This window comes from Lutra lutra, chromosome 13 (assembly GCF_902655055.1).
Source record: "Lutra lutra chromosome 13, mLutLut1.2, whole genome shotgun sequence".
In the NCBI taxonomy this organism is placed as follows: Eukaryota; Metazoa; Chordata; class Mammalia; order Carnivora; family Mustelidae; genus Lutra; species Lutra lutra.
In genome coordinates this window covers 59,887,941-59,915,604 of record NC_062290.1, presented here as the reverse complement: position 1 = coordinate 59,915,604, position 27,664 = coordinate 59,887,941, and the positions used below count along the sequence as shown (strand labels likewise).

Here is a 27,664-nt window from a genome sequence, read left to right as displayed (position 1 = left end):
CTGTTCAGATCCCCTAATTTTTAGTTGGGTTTTTAGTTTGTTTTGGGTATTGAGTTATAGTTTTTTTTTTTTAAAGACTTTATTTGAGAGAGAATAAGAGAGCACAAGCAGAGGGGCTGACAGAGAGAGAGAGAGAGAGAGAGAGAGAGAAGCAGACTCCCTGCTGAACCCTGGGATCATGACCTGAGCCAAAGGCAGATGCTTAACCAAATGAGCCACCCAGGCGTCCTGAGTTATAGGAGTTTTGTTTTGTTTTGTTTTGTTTTTTTTGAAGATTTTATTTACTTATTTGACAGGGAGAGTATAAGCAGAGGGAGCGGCAGGCAGAGGGAAACAGAAAAGCAGGCTCCACGGCTGAGGAGGGAGCCTGACTCAAGGCTTGATCCCAGGGTCCTGGGATCGTGACCTGAGCTGAAGGCAGACGCTTAATTGAGCCACCCAGGCGCCCCTACAGGAGTTTTAAAATATATTTTGGATATTAACCCCTTAGCAGATACGATTTACAAATACTTTCTCCCATTCACCAGGTTGCCTTTTCATTATTTTGTTGGTTTCCTTTGCTGTACAGAAGCTTTGTAGTTTGATGTAGTCCCATTTGTTCATTTTTGCTTCTGGGGTGAGATTCAAAAAATCACCCAAGATTGACATCAAGGAGCTTACAGCCTATTGGTTTCAAGTCTTTTTTTTTTTTTTTTTAAATATTTTATTTATTTATTTGACAGACAAAAGATTACTAGTAGGCAGAGAGGCAGGCAGAGAGGAGGAAGCAGGCTCCCTGCTGAGCAGAGAGCCCGATGTGGGGCTCGATCCCAGGACCCTGGGATCGTGACCTGAGCCGAAGGCAGAGGCTTTAACCCACTGAGCCACCCAGGCGCCCCTGGTTTCAAGTCTTTAATCCATTTTGAGTTTTAATCTTTGCATGGTTTACGATAGTGATCTAATTTTCCCATCACCATTTACTGAAGAGATGGTCCTTTCTCAATTATATTCTTGCCACCTTTGTCATAAATTAACTGATCATACACCCACGGTTTTATTTCTAAACTCTCTGTTCTGTTCTATTGATCCAGAGCATACTGTTTTGATTACTATAGCTTTGTAATGTAGTTTGAAATCAGGGAGCATGAGGCCTCCAGCTTTGTTCTTTCTCAAGGTTGTGTTGGCTATTTGGGGTCTTTTGGGGTTTCATACATTTTAGGATTATTTTCTTATTTTGATATTTATTTGGTTGTGGGGAGAGGGACAGAGAGAGAGAGAGGGAGAGTCTTAAGCAGACCCCACGCTGAGCACGGAGCCTGATGAGGGGCTCAGTCTCCCAACCGTAAGATCTTGACCTGAGACAAAACCAAGAGTTGGTCTGCTACACCCAGGCACCCCTTAGGATTGTTTTAAATTATGCCACCAGAATTTTGAGAGACTGAACTGATTCTCTAAGTTGTTTTGGGTAGTGTGAATATTTTAATAATAATCATCTAATCTGTAAACATGTAGTATCTTTTCATTTATTTGTCTTCAATTTCCTTGGTTAATCTAAGAGTTTTCATTGTACAGGTCTTTCATGTCTTTGTTTAAATTTATTCCTGGGTATTTTGTTCTTTCTGATGCCACTGCAAGTGGGATAGTTTTCTTAATTTCTCTTTCTGGTAGTTTGAGTGTACAGAAATGCAAAAGACTGCTGTAAACTGACTTTGTGTCCTGTAACTTTATGGAATCTATTAGTTCCAACATTTTTTGGTCTTTAGGATTTTCTATATATAATGTCATATTATCTGCCAAGACTGACAGCTTTACTTCCTTTCAGGACTTAGTTCTTTTCTTTTCTCTTTCCTTTCTTTCCTCCTTTCTTTTCCCTTTTCCTAATTGCTCTGGCTAGAACTTCTCACACTATGTTAAATAACATTTAAAGTTGGACATAAAAAGCAAAGCGACCCCAAGGAAAGTTTAAAACTAAATGTTGAACCCTGAGTTCCTAGACCAACTCCCTTCTTTTTATGGAGCCCCACATGGGTAATGGAGGCATCAAAAACAGTTTTAAGTTACTGCTCTGGAACAAACCACCCCAAAACTTAGAGGTTCAAACAGTAATCATTTCTCTCATGGTTTCTGTGGACTGGGAATTTAGGAAAGGCTCTACTTGGCAATCCAGACTCACGGTATCTGATGCATTTGCAGTTACAGTGGCTAGAGCCAGAGTAGCAAGAGGTTAGAACACTAGGGACTGGCCAGGCATTTCTCTCTGCTTGGAGTTTCAGAATCTGTGTAGGCTGGTTTGGGCTTCACAGATTGTGGCTTCAGGGTAGTATTTCGATATGGTGATGCAAGGACTACCAGCCTGTGTAGCTTGCATGTTTCAACAAACCACCTGTTAAGCTGTGTTGCCTTTTATGATCCAGCTTTTGGAAGTCTCACAGCAGTACTTTCTGTGATCTTAAACCAGTCTTGATCTGGGGAGTATCAGACCTGACTGATCTTTTACAACTGCCACATCTACCCTCAAGAAGCCCATCTGGTGTGGGAGGCAAGACCAGTCCAGGTAACCCCATCAAGAGAATACCCTAAGGTAAGCTGCCCCAGGTAGAGGGCCATGGGAGCTCACAGAGGGGAGTAAGGGAAGGTGCTGGTGCAGGTGACCTTTGAGCTGATTCTTAAACTGGCCTGACATTTTGAAGGGCATTAGCAAGGCCCAAAAATGATAAATGAGTGATTACTTAAGACTGCAACCGTAAATGGCTAAAGGGAAGGAGTGAGCGAAGAGGCCAGAGACTAAATGGCTAAAGGGAAGGAGTGAGCGAAGAGGCCAGAGACGTGACCCAGATCAAAGAATGCCCAACTAAGCAGCTTGGGGTGGGGATGCGACATGGGCAGAAAAGTAATAGAAGGTTCCAACCCCCTCCAGCCATAATTACCATGGGAGAGATGACGGGTTTTCCCTTCTTGTCCATTCCCACCCTTCTCCTGAGTGGTTATTACAGGCGTTTACATCAGTCTCCCAACTTGGAAATTCAGGAAACTAAGCAGATTTGACTTGGCTTTATAAGTTGCTCAAACCATCACCTAAAATGTGATAGGATGAAGACAAGTGTTGAAGCCTGAATGGCGCACTCTTAATGGTACCTGTTGTGTAGATCAGTATAGTCCAGAACTTTCTGTGATAATGGAAATGTTCTCTGTGCTGTGCAGTTGGGATGCTACCTAACCACATGTGGCCACTGAGCACAAAAGATCTAAGGCTAGAAATGGACTTCTAAATTTATTGAAATAACACATGTGCTTAGTGTACTGGCCAGTAAGGCCTAATTGAAGGATCTGACAAGTGAAATAGAGCGGCTAGGGCTGGCATCGACCCCAGTGTGTACTGTGGGAGTCCAGAGTAATGGGACTAGCCACAAAGTAATGCCACCCTGATTCGGGTTTACTGGCTGAATCTGAAGGAATAATAAATATCGAGAGAGAGCCCTGTTGGAAAGTACTATCCAAGACCTTAAAGTAGGGGATAGTGACAAGTTGTCACTTGAGAAATGTCTTGGTGAGGGATTCCCAGCTCTCCCTCAGCTGGGCAATGAGAGGTTACTTTTAGCCATGGAACTCCCTTTTTCAAACAGACTTCCACAGCCTCCTACTATAGGTGGTTAGTAACTTGGAGCTCTCTCAGTTCAAGGAAGGGGTGGACATTCAGTGGCTGTGCCGCCTGGGTCCTAGAAATGGTAACAGGAAATTCTTCATCCTTCCCAATCTCTCTCCAACCTGCAGCAGGTCTTGAAATCAATAATGCAGCCTCAGGTTTATTGTTTGAAACAAATTTATTCTCAGAATGCACAAAAGTAGAGGTTGAGGCTACCTTTGGGAGGCTTTCCCCCCCTCCCCCTCCTCTCTGACTGCCAGGGAGAACAGAGTTGAAGGAAACATGCAATCACAAACAATGATCAACTCTAAAGACAAAAAGGTTTGGTCCAAAAGAACTCAACATAATTAATCCAATTACTGTGAAGAGCTTCACTGAGTAGGATTAAGATATTGCAGATGTAGTGTTTCCACAGGGGGGGCTCTTCAGTGCACCAAGGGGGCCTGCTTGAGGGAGATGAGGACAGAGCGCATGCGGGAGACGTCTTTGGCCTGCTTGCTGGACTTGGGGTTAAAGTCACACAGCCGGGCCACCCGCTCCCACTCAGTGCCTGGGGACGACTCGTCTATGTCGTTTACAAAGGCTTCTTCTGCTGCCCTGGAAGCAACAACAAAGTATGTTGGTTTAATGCAGAACCACCCCCATGAGCTACCTGGCGGCTACCTGGTGACAGAAGTGACCGTGTCTTCGTGGCTGACTTCCTGGCATTCCAGTTTTCCAAAGAGAATAGCCCCTGGCTGAGGTCCGACTCGGGAGCAGACACGTGGCCAGTTCTCCTAGGCACAGGGTGCCCGGACCACTGTGTAAAATGTTGGAATACAGGTGTTTGGTTCAGGGCTCACTCTCTCTCTGTCTCTGCTGATACAGAGCATTAAAAAGCAAGTCCTTAGCCAGCTATGCACTGCCTTCATCAGCAGGAGCAAAGCAGCAGGCTGGTCAAGAATGTGCACTGTAGTTGATGTTGGGCTCTGAGTTTCAAGTGAATCGAGAGACTTCTCAAAAGCCCACTGGTCATTGCACAATAGCCTCTGGATTTATTCCTAAGGCCAGAGAGAAACAGGGCAGATCAAAAGGAAATCAAGACACAGCTCCCATGCGAGCAGGCGCTAGAGACGGAAGCCATTCTGAAAGGGGATTTGTTAGGACATTCTCCAGGTGAGCTGCAAGTTGGCCATTTTCCCTCCAGCCAGGTGCCTTGGGCCGCTCAGGGCACACTCTAGAAGGGGGCAGTGCCTAATGGCTGAAGAGCCCATCAAGGTTAGCTGCTTGGGGGTAGGATGCTGCTCCAACATTCTTTCACATCAAGGTCAGCCCACCCCCAGTTGGGAACTACCTCGTGGGAGCTACAGCCTGAAAGGACAGTGGAAAGAGGAGGGAAGACACACTATATTCATCTACTCCAACAAGCATCACGGGCAAAGCGAAAGCGATGGAGATGACTGGTCTGTGGGGACGGAGGGGTGGCACTCTCACAGGGATGGCCGTGGCAAACACTGCTGAAGCCCGGAGCCACTACAACACTGCGACTTCATGGCACACACAGTGAGGGGCAGTGAGAAAGGTTTACTTAACTGTTCTAGGCTGTAGCAAGGATGGTTTATGTTTGTGCTTAAAGGTGAAGAGAAGAAAAGAAACGAGAGAAACTTTAGGTCAGATATAGAAAATGAGAATGAGCTCAATGCAGATGGTTCAGTAAGCTAGACATGCCCTTGCCACTCCGTCTACACTTGGGAACGTGCAGCTGGCTTTGCTGGGCCACCCTGCTGCCCAGCAAACCCAGACTCGACCTTTCCAGTCTCCATTTCCACTCCAGAGAGAATGTGCAAAACTCAGTCCAACACCACCTGTAAATCCAGCATTTCACAAATCTCACTGCAAATGCATCTGGGGACCCGGGAAACTCCGCTCTGTATTCTAAAGGGATGAACATGTCGCGGTCACAGGCCCTAAGAAGCTCTACAGACATGAACCTATCATCCACCCTTCCTGCCCCTTGTTCTTCCCTCTACCCCCATCTCCCTTGTATGAAAATCGAGTACTACTTTTTAGGAAACAGCAAGAACGGTTTCCAAGTTGTCTTCGGCAATACTGTTTTGAAAGTAAGAGTCCTTAAATATCTTCCCAGAGAAGGTCCAGTTTTCTTGGGGGTGGGGGGAGCCACAGTGGCCCAGGCTTAGGCTATCTCTATCTGAAAAAGCTGGGGCTTCTTTGTGCCCAAGTGGGGGAACAGGTATCAGAAGCTGGCCACTGAACAATTTCCAACATAGAGAAACAGTTACAGGACCCCCCCCCCCCCCAAAGTGAGACAACCTCTGCTCCCAAGGGAGAAGCAACCAACCCCACATGGTCTTCAAAAGAACCAAATGGAGAAAATACTGCCCCCACTGGCTCCCAAGCAGGGAGGCTGCAGTGGTGGCAGCAACAGCTTAAAGGGCCACCCCAGTCCCAAAGCCTTCCCTGACAAGGTCGCAAATGACCCACATTTTAAAAGGGAATCCGCTTCCTTCCCTCCAAAACCCCAAAAGTGGAAAAAAGGCTCAGTTAAAGGGAGTCACGCTTCTGCAAGACAATCGATGAATCACACCCCCGACCTTCTAACTCAGGCTGTCCCCAGAGTGCCAATTTGAAATCATTTAGAAAGCAGAACAACTTGTGACATTACAGGAGCATTAACTCTAAACAAAAAGTAGAATCAAAACAGGAAAAAATTAGTTTTGCAACATACACATAACCAATCACGTCAGCGAAGGGTTGTTTGTAGAAAGCTTCATCTGCCACCCTAGACAGCAAGAGGTCCAAAAGGCAGGCAAGCAGGCAGGAAAAAAGAGAGAACATTGAGAAGCAGAAACATCTCAAATCCGTAACACAGGCACGACTGTGCTCCGGGACGTGGCTCCCACGGCTCTGTGCTCACCCAGCGAGGCTTCAAGCGCCGGAGACCCTGGCAGGCAAGGTTCCCACTGGCCTTCCCCCTGGGGATTCTCACAGGTGAGCCCTGCCGAGTCCTTCCCGCCTTCTCCCAGCCACAGTGAGGTCTCGGCACCCACGTCCAGTGAGCCCTCGGCACCCACGTCCAGTGAGCCCTCGCAGAGCTGCTGCGTCCATTCAAGCCGGTCCTTGACCCCGACAACCTCGGGCCCATGTTCTCACGGACACTTTACAGGTAAAGGAACAGGAGGCCTGGACTAGCAGCAACCTGCTCAACGGAGGTGGCCCCAGAACTCCCAAGCAAACCTGCCTGGCTCTTCGCACAGGACAGAGTGTGGCTGTCCCGCAGCCGTGTACTCGGGAGACTCCGTCTGACTGGGCGTCAGTGCTGCCAGACGCCAGACCGGCTACACCTGGCAGCCAACTTTTATCTTCGATCATCTGACTCCTGCTGCCCTGCCCTGACTGAGTGAGATCCATTATCTGTATTCTGGGAACAGAGGTGGTCATTGCAAAATCCCCACCTTAAAGGAAAAAGTTGCCGAAACAAGTGGTCTGGTGGAAAGCACTGCGGCCAGGGGTCCTGGCTCTGGCTTCCGTCTGTCCCTGAAGATGCTGGTCTGCTCGGTCCATGGCAGACTGGACCGCTGTCACAAGGTATAGCCCGGGGACCAGAACTTCACTTAACCCTCTTACAACACCGGAAATGGGTCAAAGTGGCAGGACTCTGGGACAAAAAGGAAAGGGGGGCATCCTGGGTAGAAAACTTTCCACCCCAGGGGACAAGCTGGCTTAAACCTTATTGCCCCAGGGCGAATCCCCGGGCCTGGCCAGCCCACGCTGTCCACTGCGGGTGGGCAGGGAGCCTCCCCCACCCAGGAGTCCTATCCTGTCTTTTGCCAGGTTGGTTTGGGGTTTAGGAGTAGAAGGGACATTTTTAAGGACGATCATGCCTGCTTTTATTTATTTGGAGGGAAATTCTAGTAATTTTATTTCAGTTTATTTTTAAACTCACACAACTCACATAGCCTTTAAACTCACATAGCCTTCCTTCTTTCCCATTTTGGTTTACACATAGGTGGTGATTTGTGGAAATTTAAAGAAAGCAAAAAAGAACAGCCTGATTGTAACTCTGAATCAGCAAGAAAACAGAGTTGTTTGTGGGCAGAATGAGTGGGCAGGAAAGGAAAGGCAGGCGGGCTTGTAAACCCATAATCCCGTTAGTTTACACAAGGGGCTAAACATAATCAATTTCAACTTGTGCTTGCTCCTACTGAAGAAAATAAAGGTTGAATGACTATGGTCACAGCATCACTAAGACAACAAAAGCTTGAATGGCAGGCTTTCCCGCCTTTGCAGCTAACCCCAAGACTACAGAACTCGTCAGGGACAGCATAGCACCATCCAGGCTACGGACAAACGGAGCAAACAGAAAACCCTGATCACCACAGGCAGCCCCTCTACCTGCATGGTCTTCACCTGTCAGAGGGGTCTGAAAGCAGCAATCCTCAGGGAAGCCTGTGGGAAACGGGGGCTGGACCGCAGGGTGCTCAAGCAGTGACCCACATCAACAGTCCCCAGGGGGCGTGGAAAAAATGTCTGCCATGGAAAACCAGGTTCCCCAAACTTCTTTTAAGTCTTGAAAAAGATACACCAGAGCTCCCTGTGAAAGGGAATGTTTCTGTCACCATTGTAAGGGAAGACGGTCTGGGGCTGCCCTCAGGTCAACACTCTTCTGACTGGCTCCAGTGCAAAGTTTTTTTCCCCCACAGGCTGTCACTAATAATTCATGGTTCTTGTACAATGATATTTGGGCCCCAAGTTGGGACAAAAGGAAGGAGATAGAAACTGCGGGGCCGGGGAGCACCTGTGTGGCTCAGCGGGTTAAGCCTCTGCCTTCGGCTCAGGTCATGATCTCAGGGTCCTGGGATTGAGCTCCGCATTGGACTCTGCTCGGCGGGGAGCCTGCTTCCCCCTCTCTCTCTGCCTACTTGTGAGCTCTCTCTCTCTCTGTCAAATAAATAAATAAAATCTTAAAAAAAAAAAAAAAAAAAAAAGAAACTGCAGAGGGACACCAGACTACAGATGCCTTGAAGGCAAGATCAGCTGTCATCTGCCCAGCACCGCGCCTGGCACCAATGTGCTCCTGAGGTTTTAGGTCAGGGCATCTAAAAGGCAGGAGGTTTGATGATACACTCCTAGAAACAGGCCCTTGCTCCCCACCACATACATCTCTTCTCTTAAACTGCTCTGCTTTAGCGTTGTGGGCCCCTAAAAAAATCCAGCGGCAAAAGTCACCCAGAGGAAGACACAGGCCTGAAGCGAGCACTCTATTTTCTCCTGAGATTCACTATTTACCTACAAACCGTTCTTTCACATAGGTAAAAGGACTTACTCATTTAGTCCCGTAGGACACCATTTAGAGAGTCAGAAATGGAGGGGGGGCGCCTGGGCGGCTCAGTTGGTTAAGCAACTGCTTTTGGCTCAGGTCATGATGCTGGAGTCCCAGGACTGATTCCTGCGTTGGGCTCCCACCTTCATGGGGAGTCTGCTTCTCCCTCTGACCTTCTCCCCTCTCATGCTCTCATTTACTCTCTCTCAAATAAATAAAATACTTAAAAAAAAGAAAAATGGAGGGGGAGTGGCAACAATGTCAAAATCTCCAGGGAAGGGGGGAAACCATTGCAAGAAGTCCCCCACAGTGGCTCTAAGTGGCTCCTGCCCCAGCCCATGAAGGATAAGTGGAATTAAGTGTCAAAACCATTTCTTCTATCCTGGAACCCTGGTGACAAAGGCCAGTGTGCCACTAATTTGAGAGAGTCCACCCTATGCTTCAAGGTTTCTGCAAAGCAAGGGATCTGGTTGGGAACAGTCCTACATTCTCCGTGAATGGCAAGTGTAAGTCTCTTCCCCTCTCTGGAACCTAAGGTTCATCTATGAGACCATCCAACCCACCCTTCTACAATTCTAAGAGAGGTACCAACGCCCTAAATCCATGCCTGGAGGGACTAAACCTGGGGGACTGAGCTCCTAGGAACAGGTACACTTATTTGGTCCAAGGACAAGAGATGCGGTTCAGACACCCCTTTCTTTACAGAAAGGGCCACAGTTTAGCAAAACTGCCATCAGAAGCCTATTCCCAACACAGTCATTTAAGTCTTAGGATCTACATATCAGCTTGTCTACACATCAGGGATCCCGAACAGGGAGGGTCAGCCTGATTCTATCAAGTACTTCAGGGCAGAATGACTCATGGGCAACTTGCTAGGATAAACGGGGCCTCACACAGAGCTTGCACAAAGCACCTACTCGTCCCCCTTTAGAGATCTGAACTTGTGCCTCGGGTCAATCATTGTGAGTGAGCAGAGAATAAAGCAGAGCCGGGCCCAGTCAGCACTTGACGCTGACCACAAGCTCAGGAGAGGCCCCGGGAGCGAGTGGCCCGGCCCTGTGCAACTCGACACCGAGAGCAGAGAGCAGCCCACCGTGCTTATCACAGCGCCTCACCTGGGACCTGAGACGCACGCCTAGAGAATCCATCCCCCACCAGACACGGGCCCCAGCCCACCAGATGCAAGGACGGCCAACAAGAGACAGGCAGCTGAAGGCTACCGTACACGACAGTCCTGCTGTTCCGCCGTCGCTGTCCTATGATAAACAGCACAGGCCCGCTGGCAAAGCAGTCCGCTCCCTCTTTTCCCGCACATTTCCAGCTAAGAGCTGCCTGAGGCAAGAGCATGCAAACCACCTTCTGCCTCTGAGGGCAGGATCCTAAGGCTCTTTATACTGAAAACTACCAACACCCCCGGCTTGGTCTCGCTGCTCTTTCCTGTGAGGTAGAGGAGTGACCATGGAGGGAGAGCTGGGTTCCAAATCCCCCAGGATGGGCCAGCCCCCAGCCTGCATCAAGGCCAGGAGTGCTACCTCCACCTTTCTCTGAGCTACTTCCAAGTGGACTTTAAGCACGGAGTAATCAAGACCGCAGGTGCTGTGAGAGGGGCTAAGAGAATGAACGTGATTTCTCCCTACAATTGCTCTCAACCTTCACTGAGTGAGCCCATTCTGAAGAGCATTTTTTAAAAAATAGAGTTTTTCTTAGACGCCCTTATTTCTGCAGTCACCATGTTGGAACATTCTCGGCTACCTAATGACACACATGTTTCCCTGCTACTGGACCCCTCCGTAAAGCAGCTTTCAGAAGGCAGGGCTGTATTTAGAGGATGCAACATGACCAAGTCTATGATCATCTGGAAAGTACTGAGATCCTGCTACATTCAGGAAAGCGGCCCTTCATTTCAGGGTTACATTTCCAAATGGGGAATGGATCCATGAAATAACTTTCCCTTTTGCTGTTTCGTACTATTACAAGCAATGCAGAGTGACCAAACTCTCAGCTGAAGAGCTAAATTCACCACAGCTGGGGTGGCTAAAGGACAGGCTGAATTATGCTCCTATGACCCAAGAAGACTTGCAACCTTTATGTTTCCAGAACTTGTTCCAAAACCCACAAAAACATTTCACACTACAAGAGGCAGCCTCTGAGAACTATGCTGGCTGTCAGAAATGAATGTGATTCCGTCTTGGAAAACAAACAGTAATAGCAGCACAGGGACTGACCTGTTGTTTGCTTTTGTTTTCTGTAGCTGCTCGTCCTGCCTCGCGTACCACTCTTCTAGCTCCTTTATTGCTTTTTCTTTCCACTCTGCTTCTTGCTTCCGAGAATTGGCATCTTTGAAGGGAAGGAAAAGAAACACAAATGAGGCAAAACACAAACTGAAGTTTGCACCATCAATTTCTTTGGTCTTATTAAACTTATGGGGTGTGCAGGTTTGTGTCTGTGTCCGTGTGTGTGTGTGTGTGTGTCCGTGTGTGTGTGTCCGTGTGTGTGTGTGTGTATTTTGGAGGGACAATAGTCAGGAGGGAAGACAAAATTCTGTTTTCCCTATTTGTACATCTAGTCTCTTATCCCAGCGATTCTATCCAAGTTGTTTCACATTTTCTCTCAGTCCACGGACACCTTAGTGGATTCAGTTGTTTTGGGGTTTCTTCCGGGAGTAGGGGAAGATACCTAGGAAAAAAGCCTTTGGCAGCACCAACTAGGGAAAAAGCAGAGCAATCTTTTTTAAAGATCTGAGAGAGAGTGCACATGCATGAGAGCCCAGAAGGAGTGGGGGAGGGAGGAGGGAGAAAAGAGAAAATCTAAAGCAGATTCTGTACTGAGTGTGGAACCTGACTTGGGGCTCAATTCCAGGACCCTGAGATCATGAGCTGAAATCAAGAGTCAGGTGCCCCACCTACTGAGCTACCCAGGTACCCCAGGAGGATTCTTTAATACTTATGCTGCCAATATTAGTTCAGGGTGGACTTTTGATATTAGATAATCTTTCAACAAAATCTTCTTACATACTATATTTAACACCCCAACTCTGCCAATCGATGGTTTTGTAAAACACAAGGTAGCACTCTCTTAACTGAACATGGTAGAAGCACTTCTACAAAGCAGAAACAGACTGTTGAAATAACCAGAGGAAGAGAGGGTTCAGGAACCAGGGAACAGAATACAGATGTTAAGAGCTGAAGGGGACCACAAAACATCTATTCCTGCTCAGACGCAGAGTGAGTCTGTGGCAGAGCTAGGACAGAACTAAAGAAGCTCTAATGGAGAGGACTGCAGGGGGTTGAGGTGGAGTGGTGGGACTCATTAATAGTTAATCAGAAGGTTCTAGAATGAGAGAGAAAACACAAACTTAGGAAGTTTTCCAGACTGGATTCTCAAATGACAACTAGCTAAAAAAGACCAAGTCAGTAGTTAGCAAGAGACAGAAATGCAGGTCAGGGCTAGGGCTGCAGTGGACATCTGAAGTTACCCTGAGACTTCACTTGGAACACATTCTTTTTTTTTTTTTTTTTTTTTAAATATTTTATTTATTTATTTGACAGAGAGAGATCACAAGTAGACGGAGAGGAAGGCAGAGAGAGAGAGAGAGAGGGAAGCAGGCTTCTTGCTGAGCAGAGAGCCCGATGTGGGACTCGATCCCAGGACCCTGAGATCATGACCCGAGCTGAAGGCAGCGGCTTAACCCACTGAGCCACCCAGGCGCCCCACTTGGAACACATTCTTAAGCATCCTCTCTGGCAGGTGTTTTATAATAGATCTCTCATTTAATCTTTACAACAATCCCAAGAAGGTCAACTCTAGATCCATGTTCAGCACTGAGAAAAACTATAGCTCAGAGAATTTCAGTTACCTTTCCTTAAGTGGCTGAGCTAAGATTCAAACCCAGGTCTGACTCTGAAGTTTACCTGTTCTTACTTCATTAAGCTGCCTCCAAAGAGAGGGATGGAAAGGAAAACAAAACTAGAAACAATCACAAGACGGGGGCAGAAGATGATCACCAGTGATCCAAACAAGAGTTTGGACAGTGCAGAGCCAGAGCCCGACCTGTAACTAGCTAGCATCATGGAAGAGGAGAAAGCAGTGGTGGCGACCGTGAGTAACCCCTGGAAGGGAAGAAATTAAGCACTTTGGGGCATTTTTCAGGGCCTTTCCAAGAACGTCTTATAGTAACAACCCGCAGAAGGTTTGGTCTGTAGCTACTGGAAATAGCTTGTTAGCAGCTAGAAACTTCCTCAAAGTTTCAGATTATAAAGAACTTGTACCCTGTTATTTATCAGAAGGTGACTGATCAATTTTTTTTTTTTTGAGAGATTGGGAGGGTGTCCACAAAGGGGGAGAGAAGAGAGTCTTAAGGTTATACGCCCAGGATGGAGCCTGACACGGGGCTCAATCTCACAACTCTGAGGTCATGACCTAAGCCACCCAGGCACCCCACACAGAATTCTTTTATACTCAGATTTTCACTGATGAGTCAAGTCTATACAACAGACTTCTGATATGTGTCTGCGGCACTAAGGAGAAGTAGAATGGAGGGTGCTAGAATGCAGTGGGAGATGCTTTGGGCTGCCAGTGTATGTAGACAAGAAACCAAAAAATAGGAAGCTTAAAAATCCCTTTTTCAGGGATGGCTGGGTGGCTCAATTGTTTAAGCCGCTGTCTTGGGCTCAGGTCATGATCCCAGGGTCCTGGGATCGAGTGCTGCATCAGGCTCCTTGCTCGGCGGGGAGCCTGCCTCTCTCTCTGCCTCTGCCTGCCTCTCTGCCTGCTTGTGTGTACTATCTCTCTGGCAAATAAATAAAATCTTAAAAAAAACCCCAAAAAACTCTTTTTCTATAGTGGCGAAATCACTTCTGAAACATTACTTTTTGATTGGGTATTTCCTTTCTTTGTAGTCTGAAGATGATTTTTTTAAAGTTTTAATATTCTAGGAACAAAATAACAGAAATTTACTCTGAAAAATTAATCTAAATAAAAACTGTAACCATCTGCAAAGATTGTAGTTACTGCATAAAAACCAACTCTTTAAATTGTCTTGCTTTTACAGATTTTTTTAAAAAGCTGACAAAGAATTTAGAATTCTGGGACGCCTGGGTGGCTCAAATGGTTAAGCATCCGGCTTCAGCTCAGGTCATGATCCCAGAGTTCTGGGATCAAGTCCCGCATTGGGCTCCCTGCTCAGCGAGGAGCCTGCTTCTCCCTCTCCCTCTGACCCCTGCTTGTGCGCTTTTTCAAATAAATAAAATCTTAAAAAAAAAAAAAAAATTAGAATTCTTAAATGCTTAGTTCAGCAGAACAAGGATCCAAGTGACAACATGATCTTTGCATCTGGGCAGAAGAGGGAGGGAAGGCTGAAGAGTTCCCTTAGAGAGCAGGGAGCACAGACAGCCGTCTTCTCGAGCAGTCCCTGTTACTGTTCACGGAAAATAAAACTCTGTGAGAACGCAGTCACCAGCTAAGCTGAAAACCACGCACACTGGTTCTCTATTTTTAGCATCTTGTGCTTTCTTGCAAAGAAAAAAGATGAAACTGAAGAAACACCTAGTTCACAGACCAATTTAATTCAATTGCAAAGCCAAATGTTTGCAGAAAAGCATCTTGAGTTAAGGAAACAACACTTCATGGAATATTCCCAAAGTGCCTAATCTGATCATTGGGAAGGGTGGGGGGGTTCCAGATACCAAAGTGACCTAAGTATACTCTCTTCATGGAGAAGACAACTTTGCTAAACTTTGGGAAAAGAGAAAGGCTGGGTTCTGTAACATGACAAATATTAGTACCAACGAAGTCCTGCCTTTCTGCCCACTCAGAAGAGACACACAAAGAAAAAGCAAAGACTGAAGCTACCAGCATCATGAAGACAAAACAAATGTTCATCTTTTTAAAGCACTATCAAATACAGTAGCTACTAGCCGCATGTGGCTATTTATTAAATTAAAAATTCAGTTTCTCAGTCATACTAGTCACATTTCAAGCTCTTAACAGCCACATGCGGCTAGTGGCTACCATATGGTACAGCACATCTGTAATATTTCCATCAAAGAAATCTACTGGACAGTGCCACAAAGGTTCAAACAAAGTGTGCCCTTTGTTCTAAAAGCCACATGAGTTGGGCTGGAGAGAGAACAGATTTGGCACTAACTGGGTCGTACTTCTAGGTGTCAGTTAACCCCATATAACAAATAAGGAGTCAGTTTGTACTAATTCAATGGTTCCCAAAAAGGACTAATAATGCTGACACTGTGGGTACAAAGAATGTCGTTATTTCCAGATATATAACAAAATATTTAGGCATGAAACAGATGATGTATCTCCAAGTGGATGAGAAATGTGTGTGTATAAAACATACATACATACATACATACATGCTTCATTTACATACAGAGAACTCAATATGGCAAAAATGTTAATCACTGAATCTAAGGGAGTATGCACAAGTTCATTTTACTCTTCTTTCAACTATTTGGTCTGTAATTTTGTTTCAAGTTTTACTAAGTAATCTCTATACCCAAATGAGGCTCGAACTCATGACCCCAAGATCAAGAGTTGCACACTCTACCAACTGAGCCAGCCAGATGCTCGTGTTTGAAATTTTAATAAAAAGATGAGAAAAGAATACCCCACGGCTTTATCTCCACACTGTGCCACACCTCTGCAACCCACTTATGCACAGATGCCAAGTCCCATGACCTTGACCAAAAGTGACACTCCATGTACACAGATCTTCACCGAAGGCCAGGCCGGCTGGCACTGATGTCGGTGGGACGGCATACACTACATGCGAGGTGGCTGAAGGATGCAGGGGTACGGACTACGAGGCAGGGCAGACATAAGTGGAGTTCTGACGCTACCGCTTCTTAGCTGTGTGATTCAAAAACTTACCCTAGGATTCTCACTTTCCTCACTCACAAAAACATACAAACTTAGCTTATAGGGATAGTAGAGTAGGAAAATCAAGTTGTACAGGTTTCCTAACATACTTCACATTTTCTTCTTAAAGCATTACCTTACATTCAGCCTAGAAATGATAAACGGACTCTGAAGTCTCTCACGCGGGGACCTTCAAGCTCGCATCACTCTCTCATAAACACCATCTCAGACGAACCCTGGAGTTGCTAACACTGATCTTACCACATAGACTAAGAAACAGACTCTGCGAGGTTTGAACCACCAAGTGCCCATAGCTAGGAAGAGTTAATAAGGCTGGGCCTTGAATCTATTCTTTCCTTGCTCCAAGCTCAGGACTCTGCTCTGCTCTTCCCGAGAGGATGCACTTGACGGTGGCTCTCTGAGCTGCCCTAATCCTCACAAAATGGCCTGTGATTAAGCATCTCCCCGTGGATGACCTTGTAACCCTCAGACTGCAGAAGGTATCTTCCCAAATACTAGACAAGGACATTATGGCTAATCCCAGTTAAAAAGGGCTAAGAATCAAGGTCAACTATTCCACTGAAAACAAACACCCCAAGACAGAAAAAGATTCCTTACCGAGGGCTTCCAAGCGTTCTGTTTGCTCTTCTCTCCATTTACGGATACTTTCAGGCTCTGACTGCAACCGATCCACTTGTGAAATAGCTGCGTAACTGTCTGTTGGACCATTAGTCTCCTTAACACAAAACACAATTGTGTTCTATCAGTACCAAACACACCTTCCAGAAATGCGCATCCACTGCAGGACACCCTGGTCATGTGCTGACGACTGTTAGCAAATGTTAGAGGATTACCTTAAAAAAGAACACCACCACCTTACACGCTCACAGGGAGCTCTCAACATGACTGCACACAACCTTCTACTCTGCAAGGAAGGAAGAGTGGTTGTTACCCTGCCTTGTAATACCTGGGACAGAAGTGGGAAAGAGGAAAGCAGGGGAGGTGGGTCATGGACTTACAAGAGAACAGTGTTACTAGTTTTAGTTTCCTAACTTGACACGCAGCTTATGTGGGATCTTCAAAGTAACAAAGGTAAATACACTGCTCAGCAAGGCTCAGGAGCTAAAACTTCTAAATGCTATCAAGAGCACCTGATACCATCTAATATGTGAATTCTGGGTATAAGGAAGTCCAAAAGAAAATGTACAGTCACTAGCCACACTGAGGGAAAGAATAAAAAGGCAGGCAAATTAGGAGTTGTGAGTGTATGCATGGGGGTGGGGACAGGGACAGATTATTCGTAGTGTGTAAGGTCTGACAGCTAATAAACGGATACAACTCAAACAGATTTTAATCTTTAAAAAATTTTTCACCTGCTGAACTAGGGAATAAATTCCAGGTTCACCCAACCAGACTATAAAAAGAGAGAAGAATTACTGAAGCATTAGTAACTAACTTATTGACATTTTCCATGGGTTAGCCACATAAAGGCTTTATCTCCCAAGCAACTTGCAAAGTTTTTATTCCCATTTCACATTTAGGGGGACTAATCTGAGGCACAGAGGAAGGACATGTCCAATTCACAGCTAGTAAGAGGTAGACCCAGGATCTGAAACCCATACTTTCTCACCCTAAGGGCTAAGCTCTAAACCAGGCACTGGAAACCAGAGTCCTGACCAGCTGCCTGTTTAATTACAATTAAATTCTACTGAACACAGCTGTGTGCATTCGTTTACGTATGGTCTATGGCTGCTTTCACATGACAGCAAGAGCAGTCCAACACAGACCTTATGACAAAGCTTAAAACGTTTACTATCTAGTACTTTATGAAAAAGTTAGTCCATCCTTGGTTTAAACCAATTAGACTAACATCCTTCCTGCCAGTTAACTGGTTGAAGGATGGGCAGAAACCCAGGTCTAAGCAAAGCATCATGTTATTTCCCCAGGCTGTAGTGACTATTTCCAGGTAATCCAGAAGGAAATGCAAGACTTTTGCTGGGTGAAGAGGAGAAACCCCCACCTTGTTCTAGATAACATGACATGCACATGAGAAGCCTAGAAGTGCTGTAGTCATTTGACCACCACGAAAAAAGCTTGAGCACAAAAATGCATGCTTAGCAAGCAGAGCCAGAGTCCTAGGGAAAATGAGTTAGAGTCCTGGTTCAAGGACACTTCATTTATATATATAAACTGTTAAGACTTTTTGGTTTAAGCTAGTCTGAGTTGGGCAGGCAACTCAACACTTAGTGATACAGAGGGGAAAATAATGGCAGTCACCACAAATTCCAACCCCCTCCCCAAATACAATCTCAAAGGTTCGAACACTGGCCCCAGCCCCACCGCATACCAGCTTTATGACTTTTAGACTACTCTGTGCCTCAGTTTCTTCATCTGTAAACAAGAACAACAGTACAGGACCACCAGGTTGTTGAGAGTATTAAAGAGTAAATATAAGCAGTGTCTGACACAGTGCATGGCACATAGTGTTTAAATTAGCCACTGCTATCCTCATCGCCATGAAGGCTCATTTCTTGAAAATAAAATCAGCAATACTAGGGCCAGGTCAGTAACATTTTAAAGGAATGATTAATGTCACTTTTCAAATCCATTTTAGCAGATAACATACCCAATTCTAATAAATTCAAATCACAGGAAAGGAAAACTCAATCACTATCTTGTAACATAATCAGAGTACTCTGTACCTGGTAGTACTCGCCATTCATCACTCCATCCACAGCATCTGCAAGACAAAATTTCAGTCAGTCAGTCGGGACTCGTCAGATGCTGGGCCAGAGCATTACCGAGTATAATACAGTACTATCCGCTGCGGGTACTGAAGTTATACTAATGCTATCCTGGTGCTACACACCGGACAGAACAATCAACAACTTCCTGTTTAATGAAACCAAGATGTACTTCACCAAAATGTGGACAAATCTATACCAAACCCCCAATTCAAAAGCTTTTTGATCTTTTGCCCTAGAGAAAGAACACATGGAGGCCTGGCAGAAGAGTCTCACAGAGCAACAGTGTTTCTCTATGAAAGTTCTGGAGAAGGCGAAAGAAAAGTGGGGCCTGGAATCATTCTGTGAGCAAGGACATGCAGCTTCGTGTTCAAACCAAGGTGCTTTTTTGGTGGTCAGGACTCTCTATCCTGTGCCTGTAGACCTAAGGGTTTACAGTTGAGACTTCTTGAGCGAATTCCCCTACACCCCTGGAACTAGTCTGGGATGGTTAAGATCTGGACATACCAAATTAAGTCAGTATTTTCAAGGATTTAAGTTACAAAAAACTCAAAGTGTGATGTATAATACAGTCTTACTGGTACAATTTGTTCATGAGCTAAATGATAAAGTCTATCTGAAAAAAATGTGGAATGGTTTTTTAGTAAGAGCTAGAGATCATCAATCAATATAGTACAAAATGCAAAATGGTGGTCCACAGGCTGAACATATTTACAACATATACTATCAAGTCAGAAAATTTCACACATTCAGGATGTCTAGGTTTTGGGGTGAGGGCAGGCAGACAGATCTGGCAATCTTGGGCCTACAGGAGAGGAGGGCAGCCTTTACATACAGACAGCAAGGTCTGGTCTATCTGCGAGGACCTCCCCATCCCGCCCACCTTTTTAAAAAAAAAAAAAAAAAACCCATTCTGTGTTTCAGTAATTCAGTTATCTGATCAGCCTGATAAGCATGTGTCCTAAGCCCTGCCCTGACCCACAAGCTATTGTGAAGAGGCCATCTGTCCTGGGCTGCCCACCATCCCTCAGGGGTGGCTGCTCTGCCTTCTTTCCAAGTCTCCATACAGGCACCATTAAGACTTAAACTTCTGCCTACACAGTCTGTACTCTGGATCTTTTGGTCCACCCATATTTAGTACATACCACCTAGGACTTGCATTACTTTGTCCAAAAAAGATTTTTTTCCCAAACTATTTGTCCAACTTTTTTTTTCAAACCTATTGGATGGGGTAGCGTAAGGAAGATGACAGAGAGTTGCACCCAGCGCTCAAAAAACTAAAAGAAATATTTGGGGCTCATAGTCAATTGCTCCTCAGTAATAAATCCCTTCATCTAGAACCGCTAGCACAGACCATGCCAAGAGGGCAGCACTGGGAGCAGCCTGGCGCAGAGCTTTGGTGACACCATTCTGGTCACCCTGAAGACCCTCCAGTAGACAACCTTCAAGATACAGATCCCTGGGTCACAGAATATATACATTTTAAAGACGTCTAAATACAGACCACTTCCCCTCCTTTAGTGTCTCATTTATATCACCACCATTACCACAACTGCCCCATTTTTCAGACTCTTAGCTATACTAAAGACTGAGTTTTAGGCTTTTAAATTTTTGCTAGATTGATAGCAGGGAAAAAACTTAAGGTGACTTTGTCCCACAGATCTCTTTTTCTTGTGAGGTAATCATGTAGCTGATGTTTTTCTTCTTTACCGAATTGTCTGAGTTTTGCCCATTTTTCTATCTTTTGATCTTTATTCACTTTGTATTATTTGTCCCCTCATATTACAAACATTCCTCCATTGTCACTTTATATGGTTTCTTCTGGTACTAAAAAAAAAAAACAGAAATGTGTCTCTCTAATCCACCTGGAATTCATTTTTGTGTAAGACAGAAAAGAGTGAGATAACTTTGACTCTTAGAGCTTATAATGGCTAGCTAGTATGGCCAGGCCTAGGCCTAAATTCTAGTTAATATATTACATTTAACACACCAACTATCCAGTTAATATATTCCAGCCCAGGACCATTCCCAAAAGGAGAGCCTTTGATCACTACTCCATACACAAAACTAGAAGCAATTCTCATCCCATACCTCCTCCTAAGTCACATCCTTCCTGTCCTTTAGGACTGAAGACTCATCAAACCCATTGGCAAGTGCTTTGAGCTTCAATTAGTTACTGTACTGATGTACAACTGGCCCAAGTCAAAGAATTGCCTGTTGCTACAAAACATGCAGAAAGACATCTAGGGCCTTGACTGATCAAGACAAAGACAACTAGGTTAAGCAACCTGACACTCCAGAAGGAAACTTTGTAAGGCATCTCAAAGGCCAGAATAAGTTTCCTGAGAAGAAAGACATTTTGTCCCAAACCCACCTTTTGACTTCCCATGGTGCCCATCCACTGGAAGTCAAGCAGAGGTGGGTTTGAATTCCAGTGGAGACATATACTAGCTTGCTACCTTAGGAACACTGCTTAACTTCCATGATCATTTCTTATCTCAAATACGATGCCACCACATAGCCTGCAGTTACCGCGTGGATCGGCAGTTACAGAGAACCAGCATGCAGTAAGTGCACAATACTAATTAGCAAGCATGAAATTTCCCTGAACTTCTCTCCACCACTGCTACCAAGAAAATTACTCTCCTCCTCCAGAAGGCTTTCCTTTAATTCATGTGCCTCTCTTCCTCCTCCAAGGACAGACATGTCAGAAACAACAAATGGTGCCTCACTGCCATAGTCTCTCAGTAGCTCCTTAATCACCTCTTTTTCTCCTCCCTCCTCAGCCCTCATAATTGAGGGCTTTTCAACAGCTCTACACTAATGCTGCCTCTTTCCTGACTACCTGCTCCTCCTCAGTATCTGAGCCACTTCACTCAGCTGGTTACCTCCCACCTCTAAACTTACCTCTCTTCTCCAGATCTCCTAGCTGAAGGAGTCATCCAAAGCTCGGGCCCTCTGGTTTTTGCCTGTTCCCATCCTACATGGGAGTTCTCCCCAAGACTGCAATTCAATCTGTTTGTGTCTCCTGCCAATGTATCTCTGTATAGTAATACATCAGATATAGGGCTCCCTCCTAAAATCTTTTTCCTCAGCACACCCCAAGGCCTACAGGCTTTGTAATGCCTTCTTTCTACTCCCAAAGAGTAAGAGTACAGCCAGGTACTGTGGCAGTAATATACCAAGTACTGTGTGTAAGCACTTTATAGGTACTAATGTAATCCTAGTAACCCTATGTGGTATATATCTGTACCTTGTACAGATGAAAAAATCTAAGGCAGGGCAGTGGTGGTTACCTAAGTTGCCTGAGACCACAAAGTTAAACTTACACTCAAGTAGTCTAGGACAGCACAGAATGTCAACCACCAGAGTGCCTCTTTTCAAGGAAATGAAGTGTCCAAATAGTTCTCTGATCCCCAAAGGAAGTGCTGACCATGCACTACTGCCAATCTCAACTACACTGTCAGAGGTCTGGCTTTAAATCACTAAATGCTTAGTTCACTAAGAAAGTCCTTCCTAGAAACTAAGTCAGCAATCATCCCTTCCTTCCCTTTGCTGAAAGCTTAATGCACAAGGGACCTGTGTATCCAACTCTACCCTCCCCCCTTTACCTCTCCAAACTGCCCATCATCAAGATTTGCCATTTCTCTACAGGACTCTTGGACCCGGTGTTTTTGTTCATTCCTTTGTGCGTATCTACTATGTGCCAGACACCCTGTTAGGCGCTGGGATTACAACTGTAAGCAAGAGTAACATTATCCTTGAATCAGGACAGTTTTCTAATTATGGGTCTTCACTGTCCCAACTCTGTCCTACCCAAGGCAGCCACACCTTTCAGAAATGACAATCTCTTGTCCTGTGATACCCCTGCTGAAACAACTGCAACAGCATATGGTACAGTCTACGGGTAGGGAGACTGTGGGCAGAGCCAACAACTTGTCCTTTTTTCTTAAGCAAGTCATTTCTCTGCAGGACTCAAATTTTCTTGTATTAAATGAAGGAAGGAAACTAAGGATCTAAGAAGTAAATTTTATAATTCTCAGGCAAATGTTAATAAACACCACCCAACAAAACGCTACGGACTTAAAGCCAACTTCATTTCCCAGCCACAACCCGGTTCAGTCCAACCTGCTTGCTATAATTCACATTTTCAGGTGAATTCTATGTTCTTGTGTAAATTCTTATTTGGGACTAATCTGCTAAGAAGGTAACATGGTGCAGCATAAAAACTCAGAGGCTGCAAACGAGCATTCTCTCTACCCCTACTTACAAAAACGGTTCTGCCTGGCTGGCATAGTAATTTGAGATTTCTGAGTCTGAATGCTTTCACAGAGTACAGCAGGTTTCTCTCATTTATGTTATCTGTCTGGCCCCTTAACGTTTGAGGTTAGAGTAGTACAAACACTCCTATCTGCCCCACCAGTGCCCTATTCTCTTTTAATTAGATTTTTTTTTTTTTAAGTAAATGCAAACCCAGGTCTCGATTCCTCCAGCTAATTTCCTACTTCCCCATTCTACTGAATAGGTCTCTTCTACTCATCTTTTCCTCCCACTGTAATTCGAAGCATCACACACAGGTAAGGCATTCAGAGGTCAAAATGGCATCCTACTGCTCATTTTTTGTTGTTTGTCTTTTCTTGATTTTGGCTGGAAAAAGGCCACACCACATTCTCTATCCACCTTTTGGAAGACTAATTCAGACTAATCTTACATTCTGCTTAGGCAACACTGCCTAACAAAGTTGTAGCTAGAGGAAGCAGAGCTCCAGAAATCCCGGCATAATCCGCTCGACAAATGATAAAACTCTTATCCTTCTTTGGTTAGAGTTTTTTCCTCCAGGGTTAGACCACCTTCGTTGAGTTCGCTATTCATGCCCCCTTACTTCCCCATACTTCAACATTCTGTACACCTGAAGTGCTTAAAAGCTGAACTGCCTTGCCATTTTTGTTTTGTATATATCTCAAAAACGATACTACCATTCTCATTTCTTTTTTCCTATCCCCCCTTTCCTAATAACTGGTTTAGTGCGGGGCTCAGGCTTGCCTTTTAAGTCTGGCCAAACTGCGCCAATGCGGCTGTGTTTTAGAGGCTAAGCTCAAAGCACAGCAAGAGCTCAATGAAAAGTTCCTGAAATGAACCGGCTTCTTCGAGCTCTTCAGCCTGACTGACACCCTATTTTCTTTGCTTTCTCACTCTGCCCGGTCCGAGAGCTCAAACATACTCATACCACTAAGGAGGCTCGCCGAATCTAGGTTTCTGCTATGACTGGGCTGGGGTCTCGTTCCTCCTTACACTCTTAACGTCCAGGTTCAGCAAGAAACAAGAGTTCAGAGAGCCCTCAGACACACTCTGGGCTGAGTTTCTATAGACGCCCTCCCGCCCCAAACGCGGCCGCACTCTCACCCGGACCCCCTGGCGGCTCGCCGTGCGGTTGGGGCCCGGGGGCACCGCCGTCCAGGATGGCGAAGGCCTCGTCGTTCTCGATGCCCGCAATCTCACTCTCTTGCTGCGCCAAGAAGGCCGCGGCAGGGTCTTCTTCGCTGGCACCAGCCACCCCATTCCCCAGCGCAGGGCCGCCGGGAGCGCCGGCAGGAGCGCCGAACGGATCTAATTCAGTCATGGCGGACAGTTCAACGGCACAAACACGGCGTTAAGAGACAAACCAAACGACCCACCAACACCGCGCCCCGCAGCGGCAACTGTGGCGGCGACCGCGAACCGACGGTAAGCGGGAGGGAGAAGGCGGAAGCGGAAACCCTGCCCCTATATCCGGTTGGTGTAGGCGGTGTTGGAGAGCCTAAGGGATAACAACCAATCAGAGGACAGCTATGGTTCAAGAACTACCCAATCAGCAGGAGGAGGGGCGGACCCCCGAGGAAAACTCGTGACTAGGGCCGCGGAGGCTTCGACGGTGGTAGTGAGAGCAAGGCCCTAGGGACGCGGAAGTGGCTTGACTTAAAGCGGCCTTCCCTGCCTGGCCTTTGGGGCGGTCTTGACCCCGGACTGCCACCTCTGAGGAGACTCAAGTGCCAAAGCCGGAGGTGAGGTGGAATGAGGGCGGCAACGATCGATCGGTCGACTACCAAGGAGGCAAGCTACTTAGGCTTTCTGAACCCACGTTTCCTCGTTTTTAAATGGGAACGAGCATCCTGTACTGCTTCCGTCCCAGGCTCCTTGGGAGGACTGAATCCTTTCACGGCTTTGTACTGGCTTTATTAAAAAATTTGTATGTGTTAATTCATTCACCCAGTCTGGATTATTTTCCCCTGTAGAGCCGCCTGACTTAGACATAATTGATTCAAATCCGCTCTGATTTTTCTACCCCCGTGGTATCTTTATAAAAAGGCGACTGTCTCTTCTTTCCAAAGCTCTTTTGAAGCCGGTACACCTTACCAGGGCTAGACAGAAGTTTCTAGAACTGGAACACTGTGCGTAGGGATCACTTAGAAATTTCATATGGAAACAGGCACCTGTATGGGAAGGGTATAATCACGCAGGGAGAGAGTGGTCAAGAAGAAACCCAGGTCTCCTGGGTACCTCGGTAATGGTAACAACCTCTTGTAAGTACATATTTTGTCAGCTAAGGAGAGCAGGAGCTTTCTCTAAAATTCCTTCAGTATTTTACCTCAGGGGATTTTGTCTACACCATAGAAAGGATAATGGGTGATCACAGTTAATCGTGGTCTTGCCGAGATAAGCAGTAGCCAACAGGAGGACCTTTCTCCTTCACCACCACCCCCTGAAAAGGAAAAGAGCAAAGACCAACCAACCGGAGGTCAAAGAAGTCTCCAGAGATAGTCAGCAAGGGACAGGAAAGTGGTTTTTAAAATATGCATGTATCTTTAATGACAAAAAGAGGTAATTATTGGGGCGCCTGGGTGGCTCAGTGGGTTAAGCCGCTGCCTTCGGCTCAGGTCATGATCCCAGGTCCTGGGTTCAAGCCCCACATCCGGCTTTCTGCTCAGCAGGGAGCCTGCTTCCTCCTCTCTTTCTGCCTGCCTCTCTGCCTACTTGTGATTTCTCTCTGTCAAATAAATAAATAAAATCTTAAAAAAAAAAGGTAATTATTTCCTTAAAGCGTGGATTTTTAGTCTTTTTTAGTACGGAACATAGGAAAGTTTTGAAGAAAAACATTTAAGAAACTAAAAATTTTAGTGCCTGCACTGCACTCAGTTTTCTCCTCCCTCTTCTTGTTTAATGCTCATCCCTAACATAAATTATCGACAACATATAATGTAGTTTCACGTTCATCTTTTCTTGGAGACAATCTCTTCCTGTCCCGGGCAGAGGATAATAGGAAAGGAGGACCATGAGAGAGTCCAAAGACAATATTGGATGCTCACAGCAGTAGTAGCTGAGGGACAGATGGCACTCGCTCCTGCAAATAAATGGATACAGCTGAAGGCAAGTGTGGAGTCAACTCAGGGAGTGCTTGATTGCCCAGATGAGGATTATTCCTGAATTTCAGGGGCTGTGAGGAGCCTTTGAAAGACTTTAAGCAGGCAATGACTTAGAACCCTGTTTTGAAAGAATCTTCTAGCAGCTCAGGCAGTGTAAGGATATGAGAGGGGCCTGAAAGCAGGGATGTCGGTTAGGAAAGGTGCTGCAGTGAACCTGCAGTGGTTTGGGAGAGGACAGGCTGAGGACGGTATTTCAAGAACAGAGCAGTGGGCTCCAATGGAAAGAAAATAATGGAGGTAATGTACAGAGAACTTGGTAACTGACAGCACTTAGGAGGGAAGACATTCACAGTATATATTTTTTAAAGATTTATTTTAGAAAGAGAATGCGAGCAGTGGGGAGCAGCAGAGGGAGAGGGAGAATCTCAAGCAGATTCCCTGCTGCTGAGCGTGGAGCCCACCACGTGGGGCTTAGTCTCAAGACCCAGAGATTGTGACCTGAGCCAAATGAGGCTTAACAGACTGGGCCACCTAGGTGCCCCCACAAGCAATATTTATAGCTTAGAAAACCACGAACAGAAATAGCTACAACAGGAAAAGCCAGTTGAGTAGGATGAGGCAAGAGATAAGACCAAGACTTCAGTGTGGCTTCTTAGTGAGCCCAAGGGAACTGTGAGATACTCAGGAGGCATTCAACAGGAGGTTGGAAATCAGTCTGACATTTAGGAGTGGAGGATCTACTTCTAGCAATGGTGGGCAGAGTTGCCTAGAGCAAACTCTTCTGCTGAAAATAACTAGAAAAGCTGGGCAAGAAGTTTTCAAAATCTGAGGGCATCAGCGGACTACCAAAGGAGTAAGGAATTGTAGGTCCAAGTTCTAGGAGAGGAGGGTAGGCCAAGAAGAATGATCCTAACATTTCCAGCCACTTTTTCTCTCAAAGAGATCGATCTAAAAGCTAAGAAGGTGAGTAGGGCTTTCAGTAAACAAGGCTGGGAGGAGGGGCGCCTGGGTGACTCGGTTAAGTGTCTGCCTTTGGCTCGGGTCATGATCCCAGGGGCCTGGGATTGGGCAGGCTCAGCAGAGAGCCTGTTCGTCTGTCTGCCCTTCACCCCACTCGTGCTCTCTCTCTCTCTCTCAAATAAATAAATTTTTGGGGCTTGGGGGACAAGGCTGGGAGGAGAAAATAATTGAGGGCTTACCAAAAAGGAAGGACCCTGATAACTGTATCAGGTTTTTAGTTGGGCTCCTGCAGGGCTACACAGTTGGAATCATGGTGAAAATTGACTAAATCACAGCTTTGAATCCTATAATTCCTTGATTGAATTAAAATGATCCAGGCTTTCTAGTGTCTTTAGCCTAGAGCTGCCTGCCAAAAGCAACAGTAAATTCTCTCCAATAGAAAAAATTTCATCCAAAAATAACAAGCATGAAAAGACAGAACGTGCTCAGAGACATTTTGAGAGACAGACTTAGAATAGAAATTCCAGAGCAATCAGATAATGGATTTATCAGACCTAGGTTTTAAAATAGCTGTGATTAGGGCACCTGGGTGGCTCAGTGGGTTAAAGCCTCTGCCTTCGGCTCAGGTCATGATTTCAGGGTCCTGGGATCAAGCCCTGCATTGGGCTCTCTGCTCGGGCTCTGCTCAGCGGGGAGCCAGCTTCACACAAACACACACACACACACACACCCGCCTGCCTTTCTA

General features: G+C 45.8%; 1 protein-coding gene across 4 annotated transcripts; it reads right to left on the bottom strand.

Annotated features, from left to right (window-relative positions):
• Nucleotides 1-3,781: 3,781 nt before the first annotated feature.
• Nucleotides 3,782-24,313, bottom strand: CLTA (clathrin light chain A). 4 transcript variants are annotated; one of them, XM_047700066.1, is made up of 7 exons: nucleotides 23,963-24,311; nucleotides 18,518-18,555; nucleotides 16,434-16,551; nucleotides 11,168-11,279; nucleotides 6,348-6,401; nucleotides 5,195-5,230; nucleotides 3,782-4,219 (listed from the first exon to the last, which is right to left on the bottom strand). In XM_047700066.1, exons 1-7 carry the CDS (start codon nucleotides 24,177-24,179, stop codon nucleotides 4,048-4,050), a joined length of 747 nt encoding a protein of 248 aa, XP_047556022.1. In that variant the 5' UTR covers nucleotides 24,180-24,311; the 3' UTR covers nucleotides 3,782-4,047. The 4 variants fall into 4 exon arrangements, with proteins under 4 accessions (XP_047556022.1, XP_047556024.1, XP_047556026.1 ...); XM_047700068.1 differs by lacking the exon at nucleotides 6,348-6,401 and having other exon boundaries at nucleotides 23,963-24,310; XM_047700069.1 differs by lacking the exons at nucleotides 3,782-4,219; nucleotides 6,348-6,401 and adding an exon at nucleotides 4,256-4,421 and having other exon boundaries at nucleotides 23,963-24,313.
• Between the last annotated feature and the right edge of the window lie 3,351 nt (nucleotides 24,314-27,664).

Bases quoted from the DNA above. Each gene is read 5' to 3' on its own strand.
- CLTA (XM_047700066.1), bottom strand. From the start codon at position 24,179: ATGACTGAATTAGATCCGTTCGGCGCTCCTGCCGGCGCTCCCGGCGGC. The intron at 18,556-23,962 runs GTGAGAGTGCGG...TTTGTCTTGCAG, and splicing joins CGAGCCGCCAGGGGGTCCGG to ATGCTGTGGATGGAGTGATG. The intron at 4,220-5,194 runs GTTAAGTAAACC...TGTTGCTTCCAG, and splicing joins CCTTGCTACAGCCTAGAACA to GGCAGCAGAAGAAGCCTTTG.